We start from the raw sequence: 27,268 nt of genomic DNA, 5'->3' as shown, positions 1-27,268 counted from the left end.
CGCAGCGATTATGATACGCGCATTATTGTACCACGCTGGTGGGTACACATGTTCTTCCTCCAGCCGATATGGACCTACTTCAGTCGACTACATCATCAGGGGCTACTGCGACTACCGACCGAGCTCGAGAGCGGTTGCGTATTCCGTAAGCATTCACCAGAAGCGAGCATGGATTGGACTATGTATATTCATGGCGCGAAGCAGGAGCCAGCTTGCATGATGACGCGTGCGGTGCCATACTTGTTATGGAACCTTCTGAGGCCTGCCCTAAATCGCCTCGAGAATTGCAATAGATTTGAAGACGGATGGGAATGCCCAAGCGAATCGGAACGCAATCGGGAAGAATATGAGGAGATGTGCAGGTCGCTAGTAGATCAAGCGGCGGCACCTCATACAATGTCGGAACTAGACGTGTCTCTTTCACAGCCTACATTACAGTACAAACGGTAGATCAATGAATGTAGCGTTCACGTTGGCCTCGAAATTCTCTGCGAATATGATTATTCTTCATACTGATTTCTTCGCCGGGATAGATAGCGATTACACCACTAGCTCAAGCGCTCTCTTTAGTTTTACGTGGATGCGACTCGTGCCGGCTCTCGAAAAACTTGGCCGTAATCCCGATCATGGCGATAACAGCAGAAACCGCGAGAAAGTTGACAATCATGTTGCCCTTTTCCCACTCTTCCTCTACCTTGATGTTCCTACGCAGCTTTTTCCGCCTAGCCCAAATATGCTCGTTCACGTTGTCCTGCGTTTCCTTGTGCCTGACGTTGTCAAAGTGTGGAACTTGATTCCCTTGTTTCTGCTGACCAGGGCCAAATCCACCCCATTCGCCGTAGGATTCTTGACCAGCATGATTGGATGCCTCCCCACCTTCCCGTGCGTTGGAATTTGCATATTCGGCTCGCTTCGCGCCGTGACGTCCATAGCCGCCAGCCTTGTAGAACGAGGGTGGTGGCCCTCGGAAGGTACTGCGCTTTTTGTTCAGCCCGCTGGCCGGCCTTGAGCCATATGCAGCGGAACTGTAACTCCCTTGCGGATATTCACCCCCGCTCGCTCCCCAGCGTGATTGTCTTTGCGAGTGCTCTAGTTGTGCATCATATTGCGCGCGTTTCTCCGGTACAGAGAGAACGTGGTATGCCTCGCTGATTGCGACGAAACGTGTGGAGGCTTCGGGGTCGTTGCGGTTGTGGTCCGGGTGATTTTTCTTCGAGAGCGTGTAGAACTGGCGCTTGATCTCAGAGGCAGACGCCGTCGAAGTGAGGTGTAGCGTCTCGTAATGATTGACTAGGGCGTCCGCGTATCGTGGGGCCGTAGCATGGAAATGCGAGACTTGTATGCGCCGCGGAAGAGCAGGACCCGTGCGACGGAGACATGAGTGACAGATGTATGGCGAGGATATGCGCGACAACCGAGAATTCGACGTTCGAGCGATTGATCGCAGTAGGTTAGATGGGCGGGGTGGCATTGCCCATTACCAGTATCCGAAGGTGAGGGTGCCCATGCAGAAACATGAGTTTGGGTGAATGTTCGGCGCGCATGGAGGACGTCATCGCCAAGCTCCCGAGGCTAAGACAAGCATGGCCTAGCTGCAGAACCCAGTCAGTGGGCGACGCTCCACCGGCGTCAGTTAGCGGGGCGTTTCGAGACGCTCGTAAATTTCGAGATTGTCCACGAGACACGCACTATTATACTCTCGACACGGCCAACATGGCGGCCAAGGTAGCGGACGAAGTCGCCAACATGAAGTGTATGGAAACGCTACCTCTCGCGTTACATCGCCTAACAGCGTACAGTGGACGACACCAACGGCAAACCAGCAAATGGTACAACAGAGAACAGCGAAAAGCCCACAGGCGACGCGGATCACGAAGACTCAGACGATGACAACGAGGCCGAAGATGGAGCACCAGAAACCGGAGAAGGCGCTGCGAAAAAGAAGAAGAAGAGGAAGCCCAGAAAGAAGAAGAAGGCTGGCGCAGCAGCCGGCGCAGGAGGGCCCAAGGTGCAGACATCACCGCCACGAGTTCGCATTGATGAGCTGTTCCCCAACGATTCGTACCCCGAGGGCGAAATCCAAGAATACGTCAACGAGAACGCCTACCGGACCACCAATGAAGAGAAGCGCCACCTCGACCGCATGAACAATGACTTCCTCACCGAATACCGCAAAGGCTCAGAGATCCACCGTCAAGTTCGACAATGGGCTCAGAACTGGATCAAGCCGGGCATGTCGCTCACCGAGATCGCAGAGGGTATCGAGGACTCGGTTCGCGCCTTGACAGGACACCAGGGTCTGGAGGATGGTGACGCGCAAATAGCGGGCATGGGGTTCCCGACTGGTCTGAGCATAAACCACTGTGCAGCGCATTACACCCCCAATGCGGGCAACAAAATGGTCATCAACTACGAAGATGTCATGAAGGTCGATTTCGGCGTACACATCAACGGACGTATTGTGGACAGCGCGTTCACCCTGACCTTCGACCCCGTATACGACAATCTCATCAACGCGTGCAAGGCTGCGACAAACGCCGGTATCAAGGAGGCCGGTATCGACGTCCGCATGAGCGATATTGGCGCTGCTATTCAGGAAGTCATGGAGAGCTACGAGGTGGAAATCAAGGGACAGATGCTGCCCGTCAAGTGCATAAGGAATCTGAACGGACACTCCATCGGACACTACACCATCCACGGCGGCAAGACTGTACCGATCGTCAAAGGCGGCGATCAAACAAAGATGGAAGAAGGAGAGACATTTGCTATCGAAACATTCGGCAGCACAGGAAAGGGATACGTTCGGGATGATGTAAGTCATTCGCGTACTTGAGCCTGCTTGTGATCTAACAATTACCACAGATGGAGACATCTCACTACGCCAAAAAGGCGGACGCACCCAAAGTCGCTCTCCGCGTCTCGTCAGCAAAGACACTCCTCAACTCCATTACCAAGAACTTCGGTACTCTGCCTTTCTGCAGGCGGTATCTCGATCGCATGGGCCACGACAAATACCTCTTGGGCTTGAACAACCTGGTTAGCGCGGGTATTGTCGAGGCCTACCCCCCGCTTTGCGATATCAAGGGCAGTTATACAGCACAGAGTGAACACGTAAGTAGCCACTGATCCGTCGACACTATAAAGATGTGTGCTAACGCAAGACAGACATTCGTGCTTCGCCCCAACTGCAAGGAGATTCTTAGTCGCGGTGACGACTACTAAGCTCCAATTACACGTCAATGAAGCGTCTGCAATTTCATAGTAACATGTGACAATAAGTAGAACGAAGCTATGTGTTCCGCGCTCATGAAGCAACGGTTTCATGACCCTGACTGGGCACTGCATATACCGGAAACAACAAGAAGTAAAAAACATACCATACCCGATCGATCAGCGTTCACTTGCCTTCCTCTTCCTTGAATGAACTAATGCCAGCACGCTCCATGTCTTTACTAGGGTACAAATTCAGTAAGTACACATCATCACTACGAGCATATAGATCGGGGTCCAGAGTTCCAGTAAATTGTATTGAGACGAACTGTCGCACATACCCAAGGGGTATGCTCCGTTCGCTCATCAGCACTAGATTGATATGATACTGCTTCGCGAGAACCAAAAGAATCTAAAAGCCAGCTCCTTCATCTCTTTTCCACAAATATGTCTCTTTTCGAGGTGCTTAACCCTCGAAGGTGAAGCTGGTGCCGAGCTTGTGGCCGGCCTCGTTCAGCTTCTGGGTATCGAAAGAGCCACCAATACCGAAGGTCAGACCGCTGTTGACCTTGGTGTTGTAGGCGAGGGAAGCAATGCCGAGGTTGTTGATCTTGGCCTGGATGGGATTAGTACAGACGCCCTCGTGCATGTCAGGGACCGTCATACCTTAGCGAAAGACGCAGGGTCAAGCTTGTACTTGGCAGCGAGCTCAAGACCGACGTTGTTGCCGGACTTTGAGTCCCAGACAGCGCGGGCACCGGCCTCGACAGCGGGGTTGACGCGCTGGTAGTACGAGGCGGTGAAAACGCTCAGGGAGTTGGTGGCAGTCACGGCAGCGTTGTAGAGAGGGGTGGTGTATCCGACAGCGGCGGAGTACTTGGTGATGGCAGCCTTCTGCACATCGTAACCGACTTCACCACCAACGACCATGCCCTCGTGGCTAACGACAGCATCAGCGGTGGTGCCAATGGCGCCAGCAGCCGAGTAGTCGACGAAAGCGCGGCCGTGGAAGGCAGGCTGCTTGAAGTGAAGGTTGACCTTCTGGCCCTTGTTGCCGGCAGCGGGGTTGAAGTTGGAGAGAATCTCAGTCTTCAAGCCGCTGGCAAAGGTGTCGTTGAGCTCGACCTTGGTGGCCAGCATGTTGGCAGTGTTCCATGACTGGGTGATGCTGATGCCTGCGTCGTCCGTTGTCAGTAGGTTGATTCCGTAGCCCGCCACGGAAAAGCCCCCCTTGCCGGGAGGCTGCTTCACGTGGAATATATAAGATTGAAAGTTGGAAGACGTATGAAGGGGTATAGAGAGGCTCGTGGAGCGGGGGAGAAAGGAATCGTTTGTCGTACCGTTGGAAAGCGACTTCTTGCCCTCGAGCTGGTGGACGCGTTAGCCATGGCGTTTTTCCGCGTACAATGGCGGGCTTACCGAGGAAGTGACGGGGCCATCGTGGGCAGAGGTTCCCTTGGCGGTGAAGTTGACACCGTTGGGGGCCTTGAGCTTGACCTCAAGGGCAGCTGCGGGCGCGTCAGTGGGAGGGCAGGCGGATCAATTGGAGTCGCGGACCTGCGGCAGTGTGGTAGAAGTCCTTGTTGATGAGCTGGAGGGCGGCTCCGTTAGCAATGGCGCCATGGGGAAGCTCGTCGCGGGGAGCCAAAACATACGTCGTTGGAGGCCTTGGCGATGTCGCTGAACGCCGGCGGCGGGAACTTGGGGATGATCTTCTCGACCTTGACGTACTCAGTCATGTTGGGCGGTTTGGTGGGGGATGTGATGGAGGAAAGAGGGGTGTTTAGGGCGTCGTGTTGCTGGCTGCAAGCAAAACTTCTTGAGAAGTCACGGCAGGGTCCGCGCTAGTAATCCCGGATGATCTTCGTGCCTGCCAGTCCACCCACTCTCCGTCCATCCCTCAGACACGACCAAACTCTGTTCTCCATGTTCGTCGGCGTCGACTATACTGTAGGCTAGGCGCCCCTTCATCTTACTCGATACTCAGATGATGCGACTGCCGCTCCTGCCACTCCTGCCATCTGCGCCCTCGACCATGGAACCCGTTTCCAGGCGCAGTCGCCCGCGCGCGTGGCATCGTCTCGAGTTGTTCGGCCCACTCGCCCACGCACATGTGGTCGCCAGTCTTTCCTTGACCGGACGCTTTGTACAGCGCAAGAACAGCGCATGTCATGTGGTGTGGGGTCGTCTGTCTGGGCGACAACGTTGACCCTGCAAGCACATCCTCATAGCAACATACTCCAGTCACCATCCCGAGGGCGAAGACAGCCCACTTACTTGCCATTTGTTCCATGTTTCTTCTGAATCTGATCACGCAGTTGAGATGCCTCAAGTACACATGCGGAGTGGGATCTAGCCATGCTCGTTCGCATTGCCTGTGGGGATATTTCGGTGTCTGCACATTGGCAACCCCATCAATCGCTGAACGAATGACTTTCCTCGCACCGCAATGTGAACTTTGAAGAATGTGCGACATTGCGTTGACGCTCCGATGGGAGGGTACCGTCGTTTGGTTCATACCAGCCTTACCATCGGTGGCCGATCTCGGGTTCCCAGACGGCTGTACTCCGCGCCCCGCTAAATAAATAAAACTCCTAGAGTGACTCTGACGTTGATTATTCTAGCGCACGCGTCTGGACCTGCAACGACACAATAATTAAATCGGCGCTCTTTGGACACATACACAGACGTTTGGATACACCGAGTACGCATCTCATTGACTAGTCGCCGTTCACAAGGGAGCCGAATCCCCACAATCTCGCCAACACCACAACCACAATGTCTACCTTTGGCACGCACTTCAGGGTCACCACGTATGCATACGCGCCGTATAGCTGCTCGACGTCTACTGACCTGCGATAGCTATGGCGAATCCCATTGTCTTTCCGTCGGCGCCATTATCGACGGTTGCCCGCCGGGCATGGCCCTTACTGAGGATGACATCCAACCCCAGATGACGCGCCGCCGACCGGGCCAGTCCGCCATCACAACCCCCCGCGACGAGAAAGACCGCGTAGAGATCCAGTCTGGCACAGAGTTCGGCATCACACTGGGCACCCCGATTGGCGTCAGGGTCATGAACGAGAACCAGCGCAAGCAAGACTACGGCAACAAGACGATGGACATGTACCCAAGACCGAGCCACGCCGACTGGACATACCTGGAGAAGTACGGTGTGAAGGCTAGCTCAGGTGGTGGACGAAGTAGCGCACGAGAGACCATTGGTGAGCGGATTCCGGCACAACCACCGTACAAATGCTAATGGTGCCCAGGACGAGTAGCAGCCGGTGCGATAGCGGAGAAGTACCTGCGCGAAGCCTACGGTATCGAGATCATCGCATTCACCAACTCCATCGGAAACGAGTTCCTCTTCCCTCCCACACCCGAACACCCCACCGCATCCACGAACCCAGAGTACCTCAAGCTAATCGACTCGATTACACGCAACAAGGTAGACGAGTACCTGCCCGTCAGGTGTCCGAGCGACGATGTCACCAAACGCATGGAAGACTTGATCGCCAAGTACCGCGACACACAAGACAGCATAGGTGGCACCGTGACTTGCGTAATAAGAGGTTGCCCGACAGGCTTGGGAGAGCCATGCTTTGACAAGCTGGAGGCCAAGCTGGGACACGCTATGCTGTCGATTCCCGCAACCAAGGGTTTTGAAATCGGATCCGGCTTCGGAGGCGCACAACTACCGGGCTCAATTCACAATGACGCGTTCGTCAAAGCTCCTGCTGTCCCGGCAGGCGAAAACCCCGATGCAAGCAAGTACCGCTCAAAACCCAAGCTCACCACCAAGACCAACAACTCGGGCGGTATCCAGGGTGGCATCACCAACGGCGCGCCCATCTACTTCAACGTAGCTTTTAAGCCGGCAGCGACAATTGGACAGGCGCAGTCTACAGTCACATACGACCAGGAAGAAGGAGTGTTGGAGGCCAAGGGCAGGCACGATCCTTGTGTAGTGCCTCGTGCAGTGCCCATTGTCGAGATGATGGCTGCATTGGTCATCATGGATGCTGTACTAGCCCAGCAGGCGAGACAAGGCGCGAGGAGCTTGCTTCCACCGCTAAAGGGTGTTCAACCCGTCAATGGCGCTTGATAGGCCGGATGATGTAAGTCGGGTATAACGGGAGTGAAGGCGCCAGCTGCACGTGTACGATGTTTTTGCGCCGAGATGGATGAAAGTTATTAGACTTGATGTATAGATAAAAGTGCCACGACTCTACAGGATCAGGGTCCACAGATGGGCTCAAAGGCTCAAAGTCATTCCGAGTCGGAATACAGCAAGTTCAGCAGCGAGAACCAGTTCAGATGCTACCCATGATCATACAAACTTGTCTACCACCCTCGGCCGAGCTGACAGAACCGTCGGCGAGACGAATAGTTCACATGCGAGCCGAATGGGCAAAAGAGTAGAACCAAATCTCCATCTTCGTGACGTGCATCTTACCGGTAAAACGTAGGATAAGGCTTGCAGCTGTAGACTAGTCGAGACGTTCCGATAGAGTGGTAATAGGCACCGCCACCTGGTGTCTTTACCCATTGAGAGGCCGATGTTCACCGGCAAGGACTTCCAGCCTCGCGGAAGCCAGTGTGGGTGCCGGCAGAGTCGCCACACTGTAAGAAGAGGTGACCAGGAGGATGCATTGGCAGCGGATGCTATCGGGCCTTCCCCTCCACCAAAAGCAAGAACCCTGGCTGTTGGAGATCCCTTCGCTTGCAGCCGCGAGCCAACATGACATAGGACACGCTCCGCGAACCCCTCTTCCTCCAGTCTATCCTCTTGCCTACAAGCAGCTCTTGTCAGTGTCGCTCCCTTGTCTGACCGACATCGAGATCGCGCACAAGCACGTGTGCCGCCTTGCATCATCCGTGTGAAGATAGCCATGGCAAATTCGTCCAGCTCGGTGCGCCATGCCGAAGCTAGTCGTTGATGCTGGTGGTGCTCCAAAAAACTCTGTCCTGTCGCAAGCAGATGCTGCAGTACCCGAAAACAGGCTCCACCGATAGAGTCGTCCCAAGTTCGCTTCTATCTCCGCAAAGGCCCCTCGCGTCCGGACATGTCAGCTGACCCATGTCTCCGGGACCTCGATTCGAATTCCCACGTGCGGCACAGCCTGTCGGACGCGACCTATACATCTGTTACAGCCCATCGGCTACTGCAGTAGGCGTTTAACTCCCAATCTAGATCCGATACCAGGCCAATCGAGCCTCTTCGTCGTGGTCGCGCATCGATCCTTTTGGATGCCGCCTCTGCGTTTGCCACCCTACCGAAAATCATCCATGGGCTTTGATCTTGCCGAACGCAAACTAAGGCAGGCACGTTGAACGTCGCGACGGGCGCCAACGTCACAGCTACCTAATCCGAGCCCGCTGTTCTTCTCCCTCGACATTGGTGGCTAATCATATTACTTTCCTACCCGGCCCAGAGAATGGAATAACTAACTCGTCCTCGGAGCCTCTTCATTCCCCTCGTGATCAACCATGGCCCGCGCCGCTACTGCCACCTCTTCCAACAACAGAGACGACCAAGATAACTCACAGGCGCAGGACACAAAAGCCAGTAAGCGGCGCTGTGTCCAGTCGGCCTGTGTGCCCTGCCGGAAACGCAAGTCCAAAGTAAGCATCAATCTTCCCACTGCATGATCCAATTCCACATTGAGCTCCTACATCTGGCCCGATGCTAGAGATTCGCCTCCGCGGAAGGCTCGACACCAGCGAGGATTATCCGCAAGTCTTGTTTGGGCCATTCTCCGGGCAACTTTCCCGGTCCTTCGCCAAGTGCCCTCCTGCTGACACCTCATCTACAGTGTGACGGTGGTACACCCGTGTGCGCGACTTGCACTGCCGTCTACAAGACTGAATGTCATTACGATGCTGAGAGCGAGAGTCGTCGCACTAAGGCTACTCCGACGATCGCAAACAATACTGGGATCAAGCGCGACGCCTCCCTTGTCGCCACCTCCAGCCCTGAGAATACCTCGAGCGCCGAATTTATTGTCAATTCGCTGAGACGTCTACCTGAGGAGCATGTCCAAGAATTTCTCAATCATATTCGAAGAGACCCCAGCCTCGACATCACCTCCCTAGCTGAAACATGGCGCAAGAACGTGACGCTGACGCAGAGCGAGCCCGTCGACGTTCAGAGCCTCGAGTCAGATCTTAGTGTACTGCTTGGGAAGCCATCTGTTACATCCACCGGCCAGAGCAGACACTTTGGACATTCTGCAAGCCTAGGCCTGGTACCCGAAGATGAGAATTTCGGTGGCGGGCGGCTGCGTACCAACAGCGTGAAGCCAGAGCGTCAAGGGTCAACATGGACCAACGTAACCGATGACCTGGCTTTTGTTGAGACGCTGCTTGACCTCTATTTCACCTGGAGTCATCCCTTCTACGTGCTCTTCAGCCGAGAGTGCTTTTACAAGGACTTCAGAGCGGGACGCGACAAGTACTGCTGCTCTCTACTGGTCAATGCTATTTGCGCATATGCATGTCATCTCACAGAAGACCCTGCAGGTCGCACGGATCCTGACAACTTCCGTACTGCAGGCGATCACTTCTTTGCCGAGGCCAGGCGACTTCTGTTCGAAGATGAAACCCCGAGCCTGACGACTGTTCAGGCGCTCTGCATTATGTCGATGCGTGAGCCGAGTACAGGGAGAGAAAGTTCAGGCTTTTCCTACATGGGAAGGTGTCTTCGTATGTGTGTTGAGCTTGGTTTGCACTTGAACTATGGCGCCAATTCTGCGCTGGGCTTGACACCAAGTGAGATCGAAGTGAGAAAGGTCACATTCTGGGGCTGCTTCACTGTGGATACGTGAGTTATCTTGGTTACTTTTACCCCGACTGGGCTAACTCGACGCAGAATCTGGACGATCGTTACTGGCCGCATATCTCAGCTCCCTCGAGCTGCCATTACTCTCGAAAAGCCTATGCTGGAAGAGACGTCTGACCTTCCTGAGGCTTATCCCGCCCCCTCACAAATCGCAGGAGGCGGAGTCGTAACCATTCGCATGTTCCTCCAGGAATTCACATCGCTCGTGGAGCTCGTCAATGACAACAACCACATGTTCTTTGCGCCAAAAGAGCGACTTACGAGCAGTAAATTGCTTGATTTTTATCATAAATACCAAGCCTGGTATAGAAAACTGCCAGCTTTGATAAGCCTGGAAGGAAAGAAGGAACCCGAGCCACACATCTTGGTACTACAGTATGTCTGAACATCCATGCTTACTTTGCGAACCGAACTGACACTACACGTAGCATGCTTTATTGGACCATCATCGTGCACCTTTTCCGGCCTCTGCTCAAAGTCGATCTTATTCATTCCGATATACGCCCCCGCGACATCTGCGTAGATGCGGCCAACAAAGTGTCTGAACTTGTCCGGATCTACCGGCAGTTCTACGACTTTCGTCAAGCTCACCTGCTCATACCACACGTATTACTCACTGTCTGTGTTGTGCACTTGCTATATTCAAAGGATAACAGCATTTCTCGCCAAAACCTCATCGAAGGCATGCAGGGCCTAGACGATCTTCACGAATGTCATTATTTCGGGGCGAGGAGTTTCCGCGTCATATACACCCTTGCGAAGACGTGGAAGTTGCCCTTTCCTGAAGAATTAGGCAACTCCTCGTTGATACCGACAAGTGACCCCAACAAGCCCCAAGGTACTATCAGTCCTCCGACAGATCCTCTTATGATACCTCCCAATACAACAACTATTACCGGCAATCGGATAGGACCTGGCCGTCTCCATCCACCTATTACTCAGAGGAGGGAGAGCCTGTCGATGTTTGCTCCTCAACCAGGGTTGCAATTGGCTACACATCCCGCCAATTCGAGGCCGAGTAGTGTGGTATCGAGCCAACACCAACCATCACCTGTTGTAGGGCACACACCCACCCATCATAATTACAACACAGGAATGCCTTTACCGACATATCAGTACTCGCAGCCCATGTCGTCCGCACCCAACATGTCCACGGCGATGACATCTCCATCTACCGATACGGCAGAATCCATGTTTTGGAACCCTATTCCTGGAGTACCAGGACCGATTCTGCCACGTCACACCTATCAGCAAATAAGTCCGATGGGCCTGGAGAGTGTTCTCCACAACACAGACGTAGGCGATCGTCTTGGTCGGGATGGTTTCAAGATCAGCGAGGACTGGCGATCGAGCCATATCAACGGCTTCAATCACAATATGGGAGGCAGTGTGTACGGCAACCCGCATAGCCAGGCAGACACTGGGTATGCGCACCGAGGGAGCTACGCGCAGCCGACAGAACATGTGAGCTACCCACAAACGACACATGAGGGGCACCACCATACGCAAGAAGAGTACGACCCAGGATGGTGGCAGAACACGAACGGAAACCAAGGACCGATGAGTTGACAGATGGATGGTTTCAAAATCGAGGATGGGAGCATTTTTCATTTGATGCAGCAGTTGGCTCGGTGAGCTTTATCGGAAGAAGCTCATACATTCGAGGCTTGATGGATTTCGAGTGGCGTTGCATAGCGGCATCATTTAGCGGGGCTAAGGCGCACAGGTACTGAACGACGAGTGCATTTTCTCAATGAAGGCGTTCATGGTCGGTGGACTGAGAGCTCGTACGGATGTGCAATTGAGAGACTAGCAACAGTAGGCAAATGTCATGTGTTCCGTGTATCCAAGGTCCATTCCATGTGCCTCTTTATCTTTATCTGCGCGCATGAATCAATGAGACAGAATATAATGGCAGGTACAAGAACATGAATGTTTGTATTAAACACATTGCAGCTACATAGAGACATGTGTAGGTAATATAGTTGAAATGCTGAGATATGAGAGGGTATAGATCTAAATGAAGGAAAAGCCGGGGGAAAATATACAGGCCCAATTAACGGCAAAGTATGCAGCACGCCGGCGACATCGACTCAACATTACACCTCACCCTGAAAACTAGCAACACACTCAAACACCCTTTTGCTTTGCAGTCTGGACAAGCACACTAGCAGTCCCAGCACGTTCTTCATACAAGCGCCTCAGGTCCTCGACAGACTGCTTTTTCAGGTTCATTTTCTTTGGCTTCAATGTTCGGCCTCTTGCAACCCCAGTCTCGGCGTCTGCGTCCTCTTTCTTTGATTGGTCTCTGGCGAAGTTCTCGAAGCTGGGCATGCGTTGCATGAGACTTGGACTCGGGGTACGCAGACGGGGCGCAGCAGCAGGAATGGGGAGCGTGGATGCTTTGGTGGGTGCGTTGATAATGGGAACTTGAGGCGTCACCGGGTATACGGGTCGGGCGAGTGAGTTGATGCTGGGGCTACGGCTTGTTGTTGATGATGTTGCGGAGAATGGAATGCTTGGACGGCGAAAGGCAGGTTCTGATGCTGGTGCCGAGACTGCGCTTTGGGGAGAGGTCAACTGAGGCGAACTCACGCCCTCGCTCGATGCGTATGTTGAGGATGGACCTCTTTTCGCAATAGAGTTGTTGCTGTAGTAATTACCTGTAAGACCTGGAAGCGCCATACCGCCCATGGGGTGTTTGTGAGCTTCATCCTGTGCGACGACGGCCTTGGAGACATTGTCAATCTGCATCGCAGTCAGGGTTTTCCTCTTAGGAATGTTGAGTCTAGGCGCAACAGTAGGAGGAGTAGCAGTAGTAGTAGAAGAAACGTGAGGAAATGGCGCATCTTCTTGTGCGCGAGTAGATGCTGACATAGGAAGGACTGGAACTGGATTGCTCGTACCAGACTTCTTCTCATCCGTTTGTGCACTCCATCGCGGTGGTACATTAGGGGGTTGGCCGATACGGTTGTCGTCGTTTCGGGGTGGGGCGAAGCCATCAGTGGTGGCAGCGTAAGTTATGGGTGACTCGGCGACGTCTTCAGGCGCGTCGGATATGACAGTAGAGTAGCGAGGTGGCACTGTAAGGGGCGGTGCAGGTTTCCGCTGAACAGAATCGGCAGAAGATTTGGCCGACGGTGCGCGTGAGCGTGGAGGCAGAGGAGGCGGTAACGCCTCGCCTTGTGTTTCCTGTGGTTCGTGATAGGTAGGCATCTTCTCATTGTCGAGTAGCGTTATACCGCTCATCTGATCTTCCAATGAGCCTTTGCTATCTGCAGAATCACGCTTCGCATCCGCAGGGTCCTCCCAGTCGTTCTCGTCTTTGGGTAGCTCGAGTTCATTGTAGAAAGCCTCCTCGTTCTGCCCGCATGCTTCTCTAAGCCCCTCGGTCCACAAGTCGACTGCCTGGGTGAAGATCCTTCTTATTATTGAGGACATCTTGGCGTCTTCAAGCTGATCAGGTCCACACAGCAATCCAGGTGCAAAGCAAACAGCGAGGTTTTCGGCCGTCATCTTGTTTTCTTCTTGTCGTGCGGCTATGGCACTCATGAGAGGCAGAAGATGCCTGCACAGGATCTCGCGGGATATGCCAGGTAGCAGGGACCACTCCGAAGTTGGCGAGAACAGGTCGGTCAGTTTGTCGAGTTCAAGAATCTCCTGGCTGTCGCCATAGAGTCGCTTCAGGTCCCGATATGAGTCGGTTGGGAAGATAGGCTGGCGCAGAGATGCATACCATGCTTTGATCAGAGCTGCTGCCATGAAGACCGAGTATGCGTCGGTGGGGGCCACCTCGGCTAGTATCTCGTCTTGATGTTGGGCGTGTGGGTAGGGTGGTACAGGCAGTGTCACCTCGTTGTCCTTCCAGATGATGTATTTTTGGCCCCTATCGTATGCTTCCTTCAATGCATCGCGCAGCCTTGAGTGTGGTGGTACGCGGAATAGGCCTTCCGAGGTGATGTTCTGCTCCATGAGCACGAAGCTGGTCGTCTCTCGCAGCACGCGTGGAAAGCGTGTCTTGCCATTACTGCCTGTGGGAAAAGGGGCGCGGGCGCCAAATGCTCGTTTCCCGCTGCCATTGAAAGCGGAGATGTGTTCGCACACGCGACGGTCGGCAAGATAGGTCGAAGGAGGGATAAGCAGGTTCTCGATTTGGATTTCGCGGGCAAGCTGCGTCAGGTTGGATACTAGAAGGAGTCAGCATTGCTCCGCGCTGCGGGGTTGTGGATACGCACGATGGTAGATCTTTCTCCTGAACTTGGGACTGACAATGGTAGAGAAGATCTCGGTCAGTATCCGTACCCAAGCTTTCTCGTGCACAATGTACAGGCGCTGGAGCCTCTTGCGCATGGCCCTGGACAGGACATGGTACGCTTGCAGAAACCAGCCCCAGCCAGGCCGGTGCTTCTTGTTTGTCGCTGAGCCATCGCCATCGCCGGCAAAGAAGACGACCTCGTATTCGAATCCCTTCAGCAGTTCGTCTTCCTCGGGCAGGCGCGCAAGGACATAGGGTAGCAGGGAGTCGTAGTCGGCTTCGTGCGAGTCGGGGAGAGCGGCGGCGTTGAGGATGAAGACGGGCCTTCCCTCTTGCGAAGGCAGCGGCGACCGGTAGAGAACGGAAGCAGCGATTTTGGCCAGGTCGGGCGAGTAGTTGGAACTGTGCTGTGGTGGGGGTACTGCGGAGAGCGAGGAGCTGCGCAGCCGACTGGCGATGTGGGCACGCACGCCGCTCATGGCGACGAGTGAGGGGGCTGGCAAGCTTCAGTCAGGTTTGCCGCTGGCAGTAGGAAGGAACCGAGGGCGAATCAGGAATAAGAGCACGTGCGGACAATATACATGTAGTGGAAAGGGTCGGTGGACGGCCTGAGGCGGTGCGGTGCGGCTTATGCGGAGATGCAGCACCTCAGCCTGCATCTATAAACAAACCTTGGGTACGTCACTGTCATGAGCGCCACGAGGGTCTCAACTTTCTTAGCGCACCCAAGCACGGACGTGGCTGACTCTGATTTGACTCTATTACTCCAGAGTCCCATGTGTTTCAGATGCCGCGTCGCCTGTACAGGGAAGCTCTGCATGTCTGCACCCTTGCAGACGACGCGTGGGGCTGCACGTGTAATATCACGCATTACTATCAAGACATGACATCCATGAATCCATCAGATTAGGCATCATGTGTCGCCCGGGCAGCAAACTCTACTTCCAAGTATCCAGCGTCATTCCGTGACATGAGACGCGTTTGCTATGATGCGTTCCCGTTGATCAGGTCGCACAGTGCGCACAATGACTCTTCAGCGCTACTCATCCGTTTCCGAGCCAGTGCCATTGCCATCAGCTGCTTGCTCGTCGAATACTATTTGCACGCCTTCTTGATCCAACCTTCCCCGTAGGTCTACAAAGCGTTGTGTGTTCTCCTCAAACTCTTGCATGTTGCTGCCCGCTGCTTCCAGCGCCCGTACCAAGCCCTGCCCGTCCTCACCTTGCCGCATAAGCCCATCTATCCCTATGCGTTCAAAGTAGGATCGAAACTGCTCAAGTTCGGCGAGCAGCCGTTCTCGTAAGGCGGGGTCATGAGGGCGCCCAGCTACAGAAGCATCGTACGACGCTATGTTGCCATCGGGAGCTAGTGGATCGGAAACGGATGTGAATTTGGACTTGACGCGAGGGTCAAGAAGGGCCATAAGCGTTTGGTTATCCGAAAGGATGACATGTCGAGCAAGGTCCGTCTCTGGTATCTGCGCAAGCCAGTATGGATCCTCTCCTGCTCCCAGCTCTTCTTCAAAAGCGTAGCACATCTCCACTAGCAAAGTCGTCCCTTCGGTGTTGTTCCACAGGTCTTTCGCCTTGGGTACATACAGCTGACATAGCAGCTCTTGATACTGGCCGTTTGGTTCCTTTCCCCATACAGGTTTTGGTATCGGGGAAATGTCCAGCTCTTTGCATAGCCGCGCTGCTAGCCATGGATATTCTTTGATTGCGTTGCGCAACGTTGAGCGTGCTTTCTGTGGCTCTTTGATGCGATCGTGAGCAAGCGCAACGCTGAAAGCGAGATTCGGTGGAACCTTCCACTGTCGCTGGAGGTAATCTGCTTCGACCAGGTTGACTAAGGCGCCCGGCTCTCGCCCTCTCAAGGCTAGTTGATCGATGAGGAGTCGAAGACAGTAAGGATCATTCTCAGGGTCCATTGCAAGTAGCATCTTAGCCCACTCGAACGATGTTCGCCACGTCGCACGAACACCCAATGTATTGATGTAGCGCCATACCGCAAGCCAGAACTCGCGGTTTTCTGGACGGCGAAAGTCCAACCGGGCTTTACCAGCCGCCAGGTTCGCAGAGAAGGTAGAATGTACGGAGCGCCCAAAAGTGAAGAGAGCGCGCTCCAACATCTCGGACGCAGCAGCAGGTTCTCGCTGTTGCTTAGCGATCTCTGAGACTTGAAGCAGAGTGGAGATGTGGAAGGCTGTGAATGACGTTAGTACTCTATATGACATGAAAAGTGGCTCAACTTACGGTTGTGGTGCAAGAGTTGGATCATACGCTCAGAATCCATACTTGCGACACAAATCTGGAACTGCCGCTGAACATCTTGATACATGTTGTTGTGAAAGAATCTGTATTCGACAGTGCCGTCCGCTCGTTTCTCGACAATTTCCATGCCGAGGCCGCCAGATGTAGCTCGTGGCCACTCCTCTTTACCTTGGATGAAGATGTTCCGTCGAAGTCCCAACGATGCAAGGTTGCGATTGCCAGGAGCGTTACGTCCTGCAATTGCAGCAGCGATGCCACCTTGTTGACCACGTTGTCGAGGCCGCGCCTCGTCTTCGGCACTTTGCACAGCGGCTCGACCGAAGAGCCTCTTCATCTCGTTTGCGGCATGTAAATGTTGCGTGTCCACACTCAGCACAGAGAAGAGTTGCTTCTTCTCTTCGCTAATGGGGTCGCGTTGATCTGATCCAGGTCCCGTTTGGCTGTTCATAGAGAGGTTGAGGGCAAGCAATGCCCGATCAATCTCATCAAGATCTGACTTTCCTGTGGTAGAGGCGGAGGGCTTGTCAGCATCTGCAGCTTTGGCTTTGGCTTTGGCCTTCTTTTTCTTCTTCTTGCTCTTCTTTGAGGGTTTCGATGCAGGCATAGGCTCAATCTCCGCGTGATCATCGGAGTCTTCGGCTTTGGGCGCGGCGTCTTGATCCGTTCCTTCATCCTCTTCGTCCTCTTCATCTTGGTCGCCACCATCGCCCAACATAGCAAACAGGCTGGGTTTCGCCTTTGTCTTGGGGGCTACCTCAGGCTCCGACTCTTCCTCGTCTTGGTCATCTTGGGCAAGTTGTTCCTGTATCTGCTTCTCTTCAAGCTCCCGCTGGGCCCGCCGCAACGCTCGCGAAGACATTTTGAAGTGTCGAAAATTAAGTGTTTGGGGTAACGTGATGACGTCGTAGTGGTTTAGATTGTTCGCAGGGGATGATTGGGTCCCCGCTTTAAGCGCTTGGACTAGGCGTTCTCCCAGCCTGCACCATGATTTCACCCGTGGACTACTGTTGCTGCCAACCTCACTCCCAATCCCCTTCACCCCACCTGCCAGATGCGGGCTGCCTTCCAAGTGCTTCGCTCTGCACGTCGCCCGTGCCTGCGCAAGCTTGCCCGCAGCCGTGTCGGCGTCTTTGCGCCGAGCAATGGCCTAGGCTTCCGGGCTCATCATCACTACCGCCAGCGCACCTCGCCCATCGTCCTCGCGTCGTCGATGCAGTTCCGCGCCCTCAAAGGTGCGCTAGTGGCTGCCGCCGTCGCCTCGGGTGCCTTCTACGCTTACAACGACAAATCCTCGACAGGACACGCGCAGTCCCCCGCCGACCAAGCCAGGAACCTGACCAGCGCCCGAAGCAGCGAGCCCGCGCGCAAGGCACTGGTCGTTGGTCCCGGCGAGCTCTACACAGGAACCATCACCGGGCCCATCTCGAAAGAGACGGATGACTACGGCAGGAAGGTGCTGGAGATGCTGGACCCCGACCAAGCCACAGCCAAGCTGAGGAAGAACGAGGAGTCGTGGCTCGTGGGCAGAGGGCAGGGCGTTGTGCGGTACGACGTGGTGCAGATTCCCAGCAACTCCCCCATCGAAGACGACCATGCCGAGAAGATCATCGAGGTACCATCGAACCTGGCAGCCACGGACAATGGCGCCTCGGCCAGCGACTGGATGTTCTGGGGCGTTTTCGACGGACACAGGTAGGTGTCGATCGTGGTCGCGAGTCTCGCCAGTGCTAACCTCGACAGTGGCTGGGTTACCTCAGCCAAGCTTCGTCAGACCCTCATCTCCTACGTCGCACGCGAGCTCAACACGACCTACAAGTCGGCCGTCGAGGACCCTGCGCTCCACTTCCCGAGCCCCGATGCTATCGACCGCGCCATCAAGACCGGCTTCACCAAACTAGACAACGAGATCGTACACGAATCCGTCAAGAAAGTCCGCAAGGCTCAGTCCAAGATCGCTGCTGCTGAGCTGCTGGCCCCCGCCCTTTCCGGTTCCTGCGCACTCCTCTCCTTCTACGACAGCCGATCCAAGCTCCTGCGAGTCGCCTGCACGGGTGATTCTCGCGCGATTCTGGGTCGACGAGGGCCCAATGGCAAGTGGACCGTGACTCCCCTGTCTGAAGACCAAACCGGTGGAACTACAAGTGAGGCTGAGCGGTTGCGTCGAGAGCATCCGGGTGAGCCCAACGTGGTCCGGAATGGTCGCATTCTAGGTGGACTGGAACCATCCCGGGCGTTTGGAGATGCATCCTACAAGTGGTCGGCCGAGACCAACGCCGAGCTCAAGAAGTCCTACTTTTCGCGATCGCCTTCAACACTACTTAAGACTCCTCCATACGTCACTGCCGAGCCGGTCATCACAACTACCAAGGTAGAGCCCGAAAAGGGTGATTTCGTCGTCATGGCTACTGATGGTCTATGGGAGATGCTTACCAACGAGGAGGTCGTAGGCTTAGTTGGTCAGTGGCTCGACGCTCAGGGCAACCCGGCCAGTCAAGGTTCACAGACCCAGTCATGGCTCAAGAGCTGGTGGTCCACACAAAAGCAATTACCTGTCGAGCAGAAGGCAGCGGAGAAGGGAGAGGGTCAACGTGCACCAATCCGTCAGCAACAGTGGGGTACCAAGACTAGCCTGAACGAGCGCTTCGTGGTTGAGGACAAGAACGCAGCTACGCATCTTGTTCGGAATGCACTTGGCGGAAAGGATCAGGATCAACTGAGTGCTCTCCTCACCCTCCCAAGTCCCTTTTCGCGACGATACAGGGACGACTTGACCGTCGAGGTCATCTTCTTCGGAGAAGGCGCAGGCACCGGTAACGTCACACGGAACCAGGAAGCCAGTGCTGCAGAACCAGAAGTCAAGCCCAAACTATAGAGCATCTTCTTGTTTTCAAATCTGAACATTTGTACGGGCGATATCCTTAGGCGACCTCTGATGGTCGCACGGCGTTTACGAGCTCTTCTGAGCAAGGCGTTTGACGGAAGCACGACGAGCATAGCAAGTTTGTTTTTCTGGTTGTACGTAGCATGGCTTGGTCTCTGGACCCTGAATTGAAGTGAACCAGGTTCTCCGCCTGTCTGTCTGTCTTTCCACGTGCCCGCGTGTTGTTGAAGCTTTCCCGGTTAGATTCCGCGATGTCCGCATGATGTCATCGTTGCGACTAGAAGCATCACGAACTTATCATGAACTACAAAATTCAGTTAAAAAAGCCCTCGAGTGCCGGCAATTTCCAGTCACTCAACCTCATCTGATCCTACTATCAAGTTTTCTATATCTACGATTACCCAGAACAATAGCATGGCTGAGTCACTAGCAGCATTCCGTGACCGTAGGTCGAAAGATCTCCGTCAGCTGGCAGAGGAGCATCTGCAACATGAGTAAGTAGCGCCAGATTTGCGCATCGATTGGCGATAGCTTATTCAAAATAGCCTCAACCAACAAGACCGCGAAGTACTCAAAAGTGCAGGTGGGAAGGTGTCGATGCACGCTGGTTTCGCGTCGGCAGTCGGACTGGGTCTGGGAATCTACACAGCATATCGACTGCGAAGCATGCGCCTTGCGTACTTCAAAGCTTTCCGCGCCGCGGAGAAGCCCGTAGAAGTACGCTTCGCTGACGGCCGTACCGAGCCTGTTCCAGACATCACAGCACAGATCTCCGGACCTTCGCGCTGGGGTGATGCAGCGACCTACTTCCTCTTTTCTGTTGGCGGTCTCTTCCTTGGAGGCGAACTGGGTCTTTTGACAGGTACAGCAAGCGCAGCAAGGACCGTGACCAAAGACCCGGACAGCAAGGAGAGGATTGAGAAGGCGTTTAAGAATTATCGGATCGATGTGTTGCAGAGGGAGATTGAGCAGCTGAAGGGCAAGAGTCGATTTGAAGAGTTCTTTAGCGGTGGTTCGTCTAGTGCATAGAGCCATCCCACGAAGAATGTACCCAGCGGTGGGATGTAGTCATGGTCGCGTACGCGTGTGGAGTCTCAATTAGGCGGTATACTTGCCCATGTTAACATGTACCTGAATACCTATACATGAATTGCACCTGCATTGTTCATCAATGCAGAAACTCATTTGTAGCCTAACAATCCCGAGTGACGGATGCATTCTCACACGTTATGCGATGAATCATTGTTGATATGCCTAGAGATCTCCATGTGGGCCATTCTTGCAGCCACCCAATTTGATGGTTCCAGACTCGCGCACATGACGTGTCGCGCTAAAATGGTGGCGCGGCTGTTGCAGATCGTTGGATGAGAGCAGACACCCGCGTGGCTTGCAACCTTAAAACAGCGCCTTACGTCATGGCACTCTGCCTAACTAGGGAGTCCCGGATGGTCCGTTCGAGCGCTTGGAAAACAATCGTCGTCTGGGATTTCTCAACGGCAGCGGCTCTTCTCCAAAAAGTATTGCTTCTTCATTGCATTCTCTCCGCATCCTTTCACCTGGGGAACTCGGTCGCGACCTTGTCATACCACGTTGTAGCCCATACTCATTTACCCCGTACTCGGATCGGACGGCACTGCGCTGCACTGCATAGCAACCAAAGTCGCCGGCGCTTTCACTGCATACGTCGGAACGACTGCACCATCACGACTATCGCTTGAGCAGGATTGACATAGCCGATATCTGTTCCTGCCTGGGAGCCCATAATTCGGTCGTGGATTTAAAGAACATATCACCCCTGCGGCGATCATGAAAGGGGCGATACTTTCCATGGTGTGGCTTGCTGGCCTCACTGCAGCCCAGAGCAGCTCGGCCTCGGTCTCTCCCTCAGTCATAACTTTATCTGGGTCGCAGCGGAGTCTGACGGGCGATGATGCGGCTCCAAACCCAACCGTCCCCTCGGATTTCGAGGGCAGCACCTTTGCGACAGTAACATCGGCCGCGTCGTCTGGAGCGTCTGGTAGCACAGCCTCGTCCAACGGTACGGCTTCCATCACAAGCAGCGCACCACCCGTTACGAACATCGGAGGAAACAACAGAACACTGACACCGACTGGCACCGAGACCGCTCCGGCGCTGCCCTCCAACACTCAGCCTTGCAACAACTACCTCGAGTTCTGCAACCGCAAGTATTCCAATATTACCGAAGTAGCTGCGCACAACTCGCCCTACACGCGAAAGAACAACATTGCGCGCAACCAAGAGTACGGCGTGACGCAACAACTGAATGATGGCATCCGCATGCTGCAGGGCTCAGCCCACTACGTCAACGGCACGCTCTACTACTGCCATTCTTCTTGCGACCTGCTCAACGCCGGTACCGTTGAAGACTACCTCCGCGAAGTCACGGCATGGGTAGCAGATCACCCCTTCGACGTCATCACGATTCTCTTCGGCAACTCCAACTGGGACGAAACGACCGATGACGGCAAGCCACTCGTTACATCTTCCAACTTCGCCGAGGCGATCGAGAAGTCCGGTTTGATCGAATACGTCTACCAGCCACCCAAGACCGCCATGGAGCTCAACGACTGGCCAACGCTGGGCGAACTCATCCTCCACAACAACCGTGTCGTCACCTTCATTGACTACAATTTCGACACCGATGCGGTGCCATACTTGCTTTGGGAGTTCTACAACATGTGGGAGACGCCCTTCTCCCCAACCGACCCCGATTTCCCTTGCACGCTGGGTAGACCCGAGGGCATGTCCGAAGAAAAGATGAGGGAAATCATGTACATGGCGAACCACAACCTGAACGCCGAGATCTCGTTCGCTGGACTGAACCTCCTCGTGCCTAACGTAGCGGAGATCAACCAGACCAATGCGCTGGAAGGAGAAGGTAGTCTAGGTCGCATGACTAACACCTGCACCAGTATGTATCCCCTGACCCATTTTCTATCTTGCATTTTACTAACATATCCCCCCACAGCCAACTGGGACCGCCCACCAAACTTCCTCCTCGTCGACTTCTACAACCAAGGCCCCATCAACGGTTCCGTCTTCGAAGTCGCCGCCCGCGCAAACAACGTTACATATGACCGCGAGTGTTGCGGCACTGCGTCTCTGGGCAACGTGCTGCTCCAGCCCAGCGCCACGTACTTTGGTTTCGTGGTTGCGATTGTTGCCGCCTTGATTCTATGACCTTCTTCGACGGTTGAAGTCGTCTAATTGGATAGTTGGTATATAATACGGAGGAGGGATTTCAATGTGCACAAGCATGGCGAGGGCGTTTAGTGGTGGAGATCTTTTGTACTCTTTTTGCATAATGATAGCGATTCCAAGCGATTCTTCATACATTGAGAATATATTAAACTTTCTTAGCATTTTCTCACGCATAACTGTTCATTGATACATCATAGTCACGTTGGCAGAAAGTGACTGTACTGTATGTGTGAACATATCACCATGCATATCTGGAGCAATGTACGTGGGGGATCCTCAGTCATGGTGCAAGCCCACAACATCAGATCTAGTGAATTTCTATCCAGGATGCATTCACGCCGTGTCCCTTGAGGTGCACAGCGTCGAAAGCTCCTTGCGTGCGTGCGAGACAATGGCATGTCCGGTGGCGTTTTTGATTCAACCGCATAAAGGAGAACGCCATGTGAGTGCCATACTTACCTGCTGAACGATGATGCTACCAAATACTCCCACCAAGACCATAATATACAAGACATGCTTCACGCATTACAGGTACAGCGACTGAGCTGCGACCAGATCCCTGCGGACGAGTTCAAGTGCTGCCGTGAACTTTTGCTCAAGTTCCTCGCTTCCCATGACCTTGGAGGCCTGGGCCATTTGTCGAAGTAACTCTTCTAATCGTCTGAACAGACGAATTAGACTTCCCTCGTACACGTCTGTCATTTTGCTGTCTAGTGTTAGTTGTCGTCAAATGCGACAGAAACAAAGCGGACATACCAAATCTGTGCGAATGTCGCACCCTTTGACCAGGCGTAGACGACCTCCATCAGCTCATACTTGAACGACTTGAGGTACTCTTCCTCGTTGACTGTCAGCTTGCTCTCTTGAGACATCTTCGCGATAACCCTAGCTTGCTGCTGGATCTCGCGGTATGGCTTGGCAAGCTCTTCTTTGAGCGCTGGTACTTCTTGCGTCTTCTCCTCGAATATGAAACAACTAAGACAAGCGACGCACTGCTCTGGCGTCAGCTCATTAAAGAAACGGTTAAAGAGCAGCTCGCTAAGCACGAGCTCATCACCGGTGCTGATCTCGCAAGCGACACGGGCCTTGAGCTGCACGACGTCGGCTTCGTCGATGAAGCCGAGGCGCCGCAGCACACGTTTCCTGCTCTTCAATTCGTCTAATTGAATGACCGACAGAGCGTTCGCAATCTCTTTCCTGATACTCTTGATCTTCTCACCAATCGCAATCTTCTGCGCGTACTGGCTGTACAATTCGGGTAGCCTAGGCGAGTTGTGAAGAGGGTTCGAGAGAAGACGGGACTCTAGCACTTCGATTTTCTGCAAAACGTTAGATAAGAATGCGAAATCTTGATAGTGAAGCTTACCCTTAGCAGCCTCTTGAAGCTGTCATCCTTGATGTTCATGTTCTCAATGGGATCCAAAATAGCAATTCCATCAGGGAAGCGCTTCTTGACCTCGTTCAATGCCTTGCGAACGTTATTCCGTTGCTCTGTCGACTTGAGCTCGTTGGGGAGGAAGACTCGGAGATGACCAATTGATTCGATGCAGTTCAGAACCACAGGGACAACCTCCATCTTGCCCTTGTCCCCTGTCGCAGGTGGGCGCACACCAGGCGGTAGGCCGTCATTTGCCGCTGGTACGAACTTGGTGTCGCTGCTGACCGGTAGTAGAACGTCGACAATGTAGGATTCTTGAGGTGGAAGAACTTCGCCCTTGTTAGCCTTGCGAGCAGTGTACGCTACCACAGCACCCCAGCCAAAGTCATAGTCCTTGAACTTGATCTTGACTAAGCGGCCACCCTGCAGGAACTGCAAGCAGTAGTTCGGCTGCATGATCACGTCACGCATGTCCTTGGTATGGGTGTCCAATTGCTGTCGCAGGTTGTAGTAGTCTTTGATGGCTAGCTCATCGACGACGTTAGTGTTCGCCTTTTCTTCTTCAAGCTTCGCAAGTTGCTTCTCCAGATTGGAGACACCTGCCGTGCTCTGGAACTGGAAGAAACACCTCTCCAGCATGAATTCGGGGGAGATGCCTTCCACTCGCATGAGGTTGAGAATCATGTTGTATCCCAAATGGAAAGCTGAGTTGAGGTTATCCTGTTGACCGCGGACAATCTCCTTAGCCACAGCAGGCTCCATCTGCTCGCCAATCATCATGATGACAATACCACGGTCATCAAGACCACGACGTCCAGCTCGACCAGACATCTGGATGAACTCAGAAGGCGTGACCCATCGCTGCGATACTCCGTCAAACTTGCGCACACTGGTGAACACGACTGTCTTGGCCGGCATGTTCAATCCGATGGAGAAGGTTTCGGTCGCGAAGAGAACCTTGATCAGCCCTTCCTGGAACAAGATTTCGATGGTCTCCTTCAAGATAGGCAGAAGACCGGAGTGATGAACACCGATGCCTCTCCGGAGAAGGGGGAGAATGTGCTGAATTTGGGGTAGTTGTCGGTCCTCCTCTGACAACATCTCGATGGCGCTGTTGAAGACCTTGGTCACCATGGCCTTTTCGGAATCGTCGTTGAACGCGAGCGAGCTCATGGAGAGCGCGTAGTTCTCGCATTCCCTTTTGCTAAAACTGAAGACGATGACCGGATTGTAGCTCTTGACCATGATCATCTTGACAATCTTGTAGATATCCGTCTGGTCCTTGTTTCCGCCCGTGTTGGTCTTCTTGTCCTTGCCCTTGCCTTTGCGCTTCGCCATGAAGTCCTTGGCCTCGCTTCCGCCCTTGTCCGCAATGGAAGACATGGCTTTCTGGAAGTTCTCTTCGCGGAACACACCCTTTTCATCTACCACCAAATGTATACCGTCGGCACCAGCGGGGAAGAAATAGTGTTGTAGCGGCGTCGGACGGAAATCGGTGTAGACGACGTGGCACGGCTGGCTATGGGTTTTGGTGATCCATTCGGCGAACTGCATGGCGTTGGGAATGGTGGCGGAGAGGAAGACGTAGCGGACCTTGTCTGGCAGAAGAATGATAGTCTCTTCCCAGACGACACCTCTTGACTTGTCGCGCAGGTAGTGAACTTCGTCGAACACGACCCAAGCTACTTCGCGCATAATCTCGGAACCTCTGTACAGCATAGAGCGCAGAATCTGGATATGTTAGTCTTCATCATCCTCCAAAGCGTTGCGTACATACCTCCGTCGTCATGACCAGACAGGTTGCAGTGGGGTTGATGGTGACATCACCAGTCATCAGACCGACGTCGCCAAACTCTGCCATGAACTCTCGGTACTTCTGGTTGCTAAGCGCCTTGATGGGACTGGTGTAGATGACTCGCTGGTTGTTCTTGAGACATTGCGCGATGGCGTATTCTGCCACAACTGTCTTTCCGGCAGAGGTATGCGCTGACACCAGAACACTTTCGTTTCGCTGTATCGAGGCGATGGAGACCTGCTGGAAGGGATCCAGGGTAAAAGGCCACTCGCGCGCGGGCTCTGCGGGGGCCTTGTGCTCAGAGATGGGGACGTAGTCGTAGTCCGGAGGGAGCGCGACTTGATGGCGGACTTGATGCGAAAGCACCACTGCCTGACCCTCTTGCGACTGCGCTTGAAGACCCGCTGCGGCAGCCATTTCGCGCGTCTGCTCTGTCTCGAAATCGTCGGTAACTATAGGCTCGGGCTCATCGCGCTTCTGCTTCTTCTTCAGAGCCTGCGCGCTACTGCTTTCGTTCGGGGCTTCAGATGACTCTGCAGGCGCATCCGCCATGGCAGTGTCAGCGACGGGTTCAGGCGACTTGACGGTGCCATTCGCCTGGCGCTTCTTGTTCTTCCGGGGCGCCGTGTCCGTGGACGGGCCGCCCTCAAAGACGTCGAACATGTCGTCGTCCATGGTGGGTGGTTGGTTTCACTCTGTGCGCCGTTGAGTGAGTTTGTTTCGTGGGGTTGCGTGGTGGACCAGACAGGCAGTTTTGACCTGTCGCGAAAGATTATCGAAGGCGAGCGCAACGGCGATCGAGAAACTTTGATGGGCCTTACTAAGCGGGTCGTTGCCAAGACATGGCAGCCGTGGAAGCTGCAACTCATCGAACCACCGCGACCAGAACTCCGCAACCTCTCCACTCTACAACACAGACAAAGTACGCCCCAACTCGACGCCAATTGCAACACCAGCTGACTTCCGAAGATGCTCGCCCGTGCTACCTTCCGCGCCGCCTCGGCCCCAACTCTCGTCGCCCGCCGCGGCTTCCAGTCCACCCGCGCCCAGTTCGCCAGCCCATACCACTATCCCGAGGGCCCGCGCAGCAACTTGCCATTTGACCCGCTGAAGAAGGGCTTCGCCTTCAAGTACTGGGGATTCATGGGTACGCACTGGCGCGTCGCAATCGCTGGGTAGTGCTAACATTCGCAGCCACCGGATTCTCCCTGCCATTCCTCCTTGCTGGTGAGGCGCCCGACTCACTGATATCTACTATGAGAACACATCTAACAAAATCCCTACAACAGTCTGGCAGACAAAGAAGAACAAATAGATGCAGTCATTCGGAACGTGGGCACGATACTGGACTATGGGAAGGGCACGGGATTTGTAGAATATCCGAGGGTCGCTCGGAGACCTGTATAGACATCA

At 54.1% G+C, this 27,268-nt stretch overlaps 12 protein-coding genes across 12 annotated transcripts; 7 read left to right on the top strand and 5 right to left on the bottom strand.

Moving 5' to 3' along the window:
• Window positions 1–553: 553 nt before the first annotated feature.
• Window positions 554–1,471, bottom strand: J4E85_003178 (uncharacterized protein; the record flags this gene model as incomplete). The annotated part of the gene is made up of 1 exon (XM_051467449.1): window positions 554–1,471. One exon carries the CDS (start codon window positions 1,469–1,471, stop codon window positions 554–556), a length of 918 nt encoding a protein of 305 aa, XP_051328608.1.
• A 242-nt stretch (window positions 1,472–1,713) lies between these two features.
• Window positions 1,714–3,222, top strand: J4E85_003177 (uncharacterized protein; the record flags this gene model as incomplete). Its single annotated transcript, XM_051467448.1, has 4 exons — window positions 1,714–1,753; window positions 1,800–2,812; window positions 2,863–3,111; window positions 3,166–3,222. 4 exons carry the CDS (start codon window positions 1,714–1,716, stop codon window positions 3,220–3,222), a joined length of 1,359 nt encoding a protein of 452 aa, XP_051328607.1.
• Window positions 3,223–3,676: 454 nt separating this feature from the next.
• Window positions 3,677–4,949, bottom strand: J4E85_003176 (uncharacterized protein; the record flags this gene model as incomplete). The annotated part of the gene is made up of 6 exons (XM_051467447.1): window positions 3,677–3,826; window positions 3,877–4,385; window positions 4,551–4,578; window positions 4,630–4,718; window positions 4,768–4,801; window positions 4,866–4,949. 6 exons carry the CDS (start codon window positions 4,947–4,949, stop codon window positions 3,677–3,679), a joined length of 894 nt encoding a protein of 297 aa, XP_051328606.1.
• A 1,039-nt stretch (window positions 4,950–5,988) lies between these two features.
• Window positions 5,989–7,318, top strand: ARO2 (bifunctional chorismate synthase/riboflavin reductase [NAD(P)H] aro2; the record flags this gene model as incomplete). The annotated part of the gene is made up of 3 exons (XM_051467446.1): window positions 5,989–6,023; window positions 6,073–6,434; window positions 6,483–7,318. 3 exons carry the CDS (start codon window positions 5,989–5,991, stop codon window positions 7,316–7,318), a joined length of 1,233 nt encoding a protein of 410 aa, XP_051328605.1.
• A 1,385-nt stretch (window positions 7,319–8,703) lies between these two features.
• On the top strand, window positions 8,704–11,623 carry J4E85_003174 (uncharacterized protein; the record flags this gene model as incomplete). Its single annotated transcript, XM_051467445.1, has 5 exons — window positions 8,704–8,838; window positions 9,030–10,036; window positions 10,085–10,429; window positions 10,483–10,892; window positions 11,148–11,623. The coding sequence occupies 5 exons, from the start codon at window positions 8,704–8,706 to the stop codon at window positions 11,621–11,623; spliced, it is 2,373 nt and encodes a 790-aa protein (XP_051328604.1).
• A 561-nt stretch (window positions 11,624–12,184) lies between these two features.
• On the bottom strand, window positions 12,185–14,788 carry J4E85_003173 (uncharacterized protein; the record flags this gene model as incomplete). Its single annotated transcript, XM_051467444.1, has 2 exons — window positions 12,185–14,241; window positions 14,290–14,788. 2 exons carry the CDS (start codon window positions 14,786–14,788, stop codon window positions 12,185–12,187), a joined length of 2,556 nt encoding a protein of 851 aa, XP_051328603.1.
• A 560-nt stretch (window positions 14,789–15,348) lies between these two features.
• On the bottom strand, window positions 15,349–17,438 carry J4E85_003172 (uncharacterized protein; the record flags this gene model as incomplete). The annotated part of the gene is made up of 2 exons (XM_051467443.1): window positions 15,349–16,511; window positions 16,562–17,438. 2 exons carry the CDS (start codon window positions 17,436–17,438, stop codon window positions 15,349–15,351), a joined length of 2,040 nt encoding a protein of 679 aa, XP_051328602.1.
• A 351-nt stretch (window positions 17,439–17,789) lies between these two features.
• J4E85_003171 (uncharacterized protein) lies at window positions 17,790–19,451 on the top strand (the record flags this gene model as incomplete). Its single annotated transcript, XM_051467442.1, has 2 exons — window positions 17,790–18,271; window positions 18,320–19,451. 2 exons carry the CDS (start codon window positions 17,790–17,792, stop codon window positions 19,449–19,451), a joined length of 1,614 nt encoding a protein of 537 aa, XP_051328601.1.
• A 423-nt stretch (window positions 19,452–19,874) lies between these two features.
• J4E85_003170 (uncharacterized protein) lies at window positions 19,875–20,489 on the top strand (the record flags this gene model as incomplete). The annotated part of the gene is made up of 2 exons (XM_051467441.1): window positions 19,875–19,954; window positions 20,006–20,489. 2 exons carry the CDS (start codon window positions 19,875–19,877, stop codon window positions 20,487–20,489), a joined length of 564 nt encoding a protein of 187 aa, XP_051328600.1.
• Window positions 20,490–21,266: 777 nt separating this feature from the next.
• J4E85_003169 (uncharacterized protein) lies at window positions 21,267–22,661 on the top strand (the record flags this gene model as incomplete). Its single annotated transcript, XM_051467440.1, has 2 exons — window positions 21,267–22,392; window positions 22,450–22,661. The coding sequence occupies 2 exons, from the start codon at window positions 21,267–21,269 to the stop codon at window positions 22,659–22,661; spliced, it is 1,338 nt and encodes a 445-aa protein (XP_051328599.1).
• A 546-nt stretch (window positions 22,662–23,207) lies between these two features.
• Window positions 23,208–26,530, bottom strand: MTR4 (ATP-dependent RNA helicase mtr4; the record flags this gene model as incomplete). Its single annotated transcript, XM_051467439.1, has 4 exons — window positions 23,208–23,388; window positions 23,439–24,001; window positions 24,049–25,791; window positions 25,838–26,530. The coding sequence occupies 4 exons, from the start codon at window positions 26,528–26,530 to the stop codon at window positions 23,208–23,210; spliced, it is 3,180 nt and encodes a 1,059-aa protein (XP_051328598.1).
• Window positions 26,531–26,824: 294 nt separating this feature from the next.
• J4E85_003167 (uncharacterized protein) lies at window positions 26,825–27,170 on the top strand (the record flags this gene model as incomplete). Its single annotated transcript, XM_051467438.1, has 3 exons — window positions 26,825–27,002; window positions 27,050–27,082; window positions 27,145–27,170. The coding sequence occupies 3 exons, from the start codon at window positions 26,825–26,827 to the stop codon at window positions 27,168–27,170; spliced, it is 237 nt and encodes a 78-aa protein (XP_051328597.1).
• Between the last annotated feature and the right edge of the window lie 98 nt (window positions 27,171–27,268).

Source organism: Alternaria conjuncta (assembly GCF_024043145.1).
Source record: "Alternaria conjuncta strain BMP 0040 chromosome Unknown scaffold_4, whole genome shotgun sequence".
Lineage (NCBI taxonomy): Eukaryota > Fungi > Ascomycota > Dothideomycetes > Pleosporales > Pleosporaceae > Alternaria > Alternaria conjuncta.
This window is presented reverse-complemented; position numbering and strand designations above follow the sequence as displayed.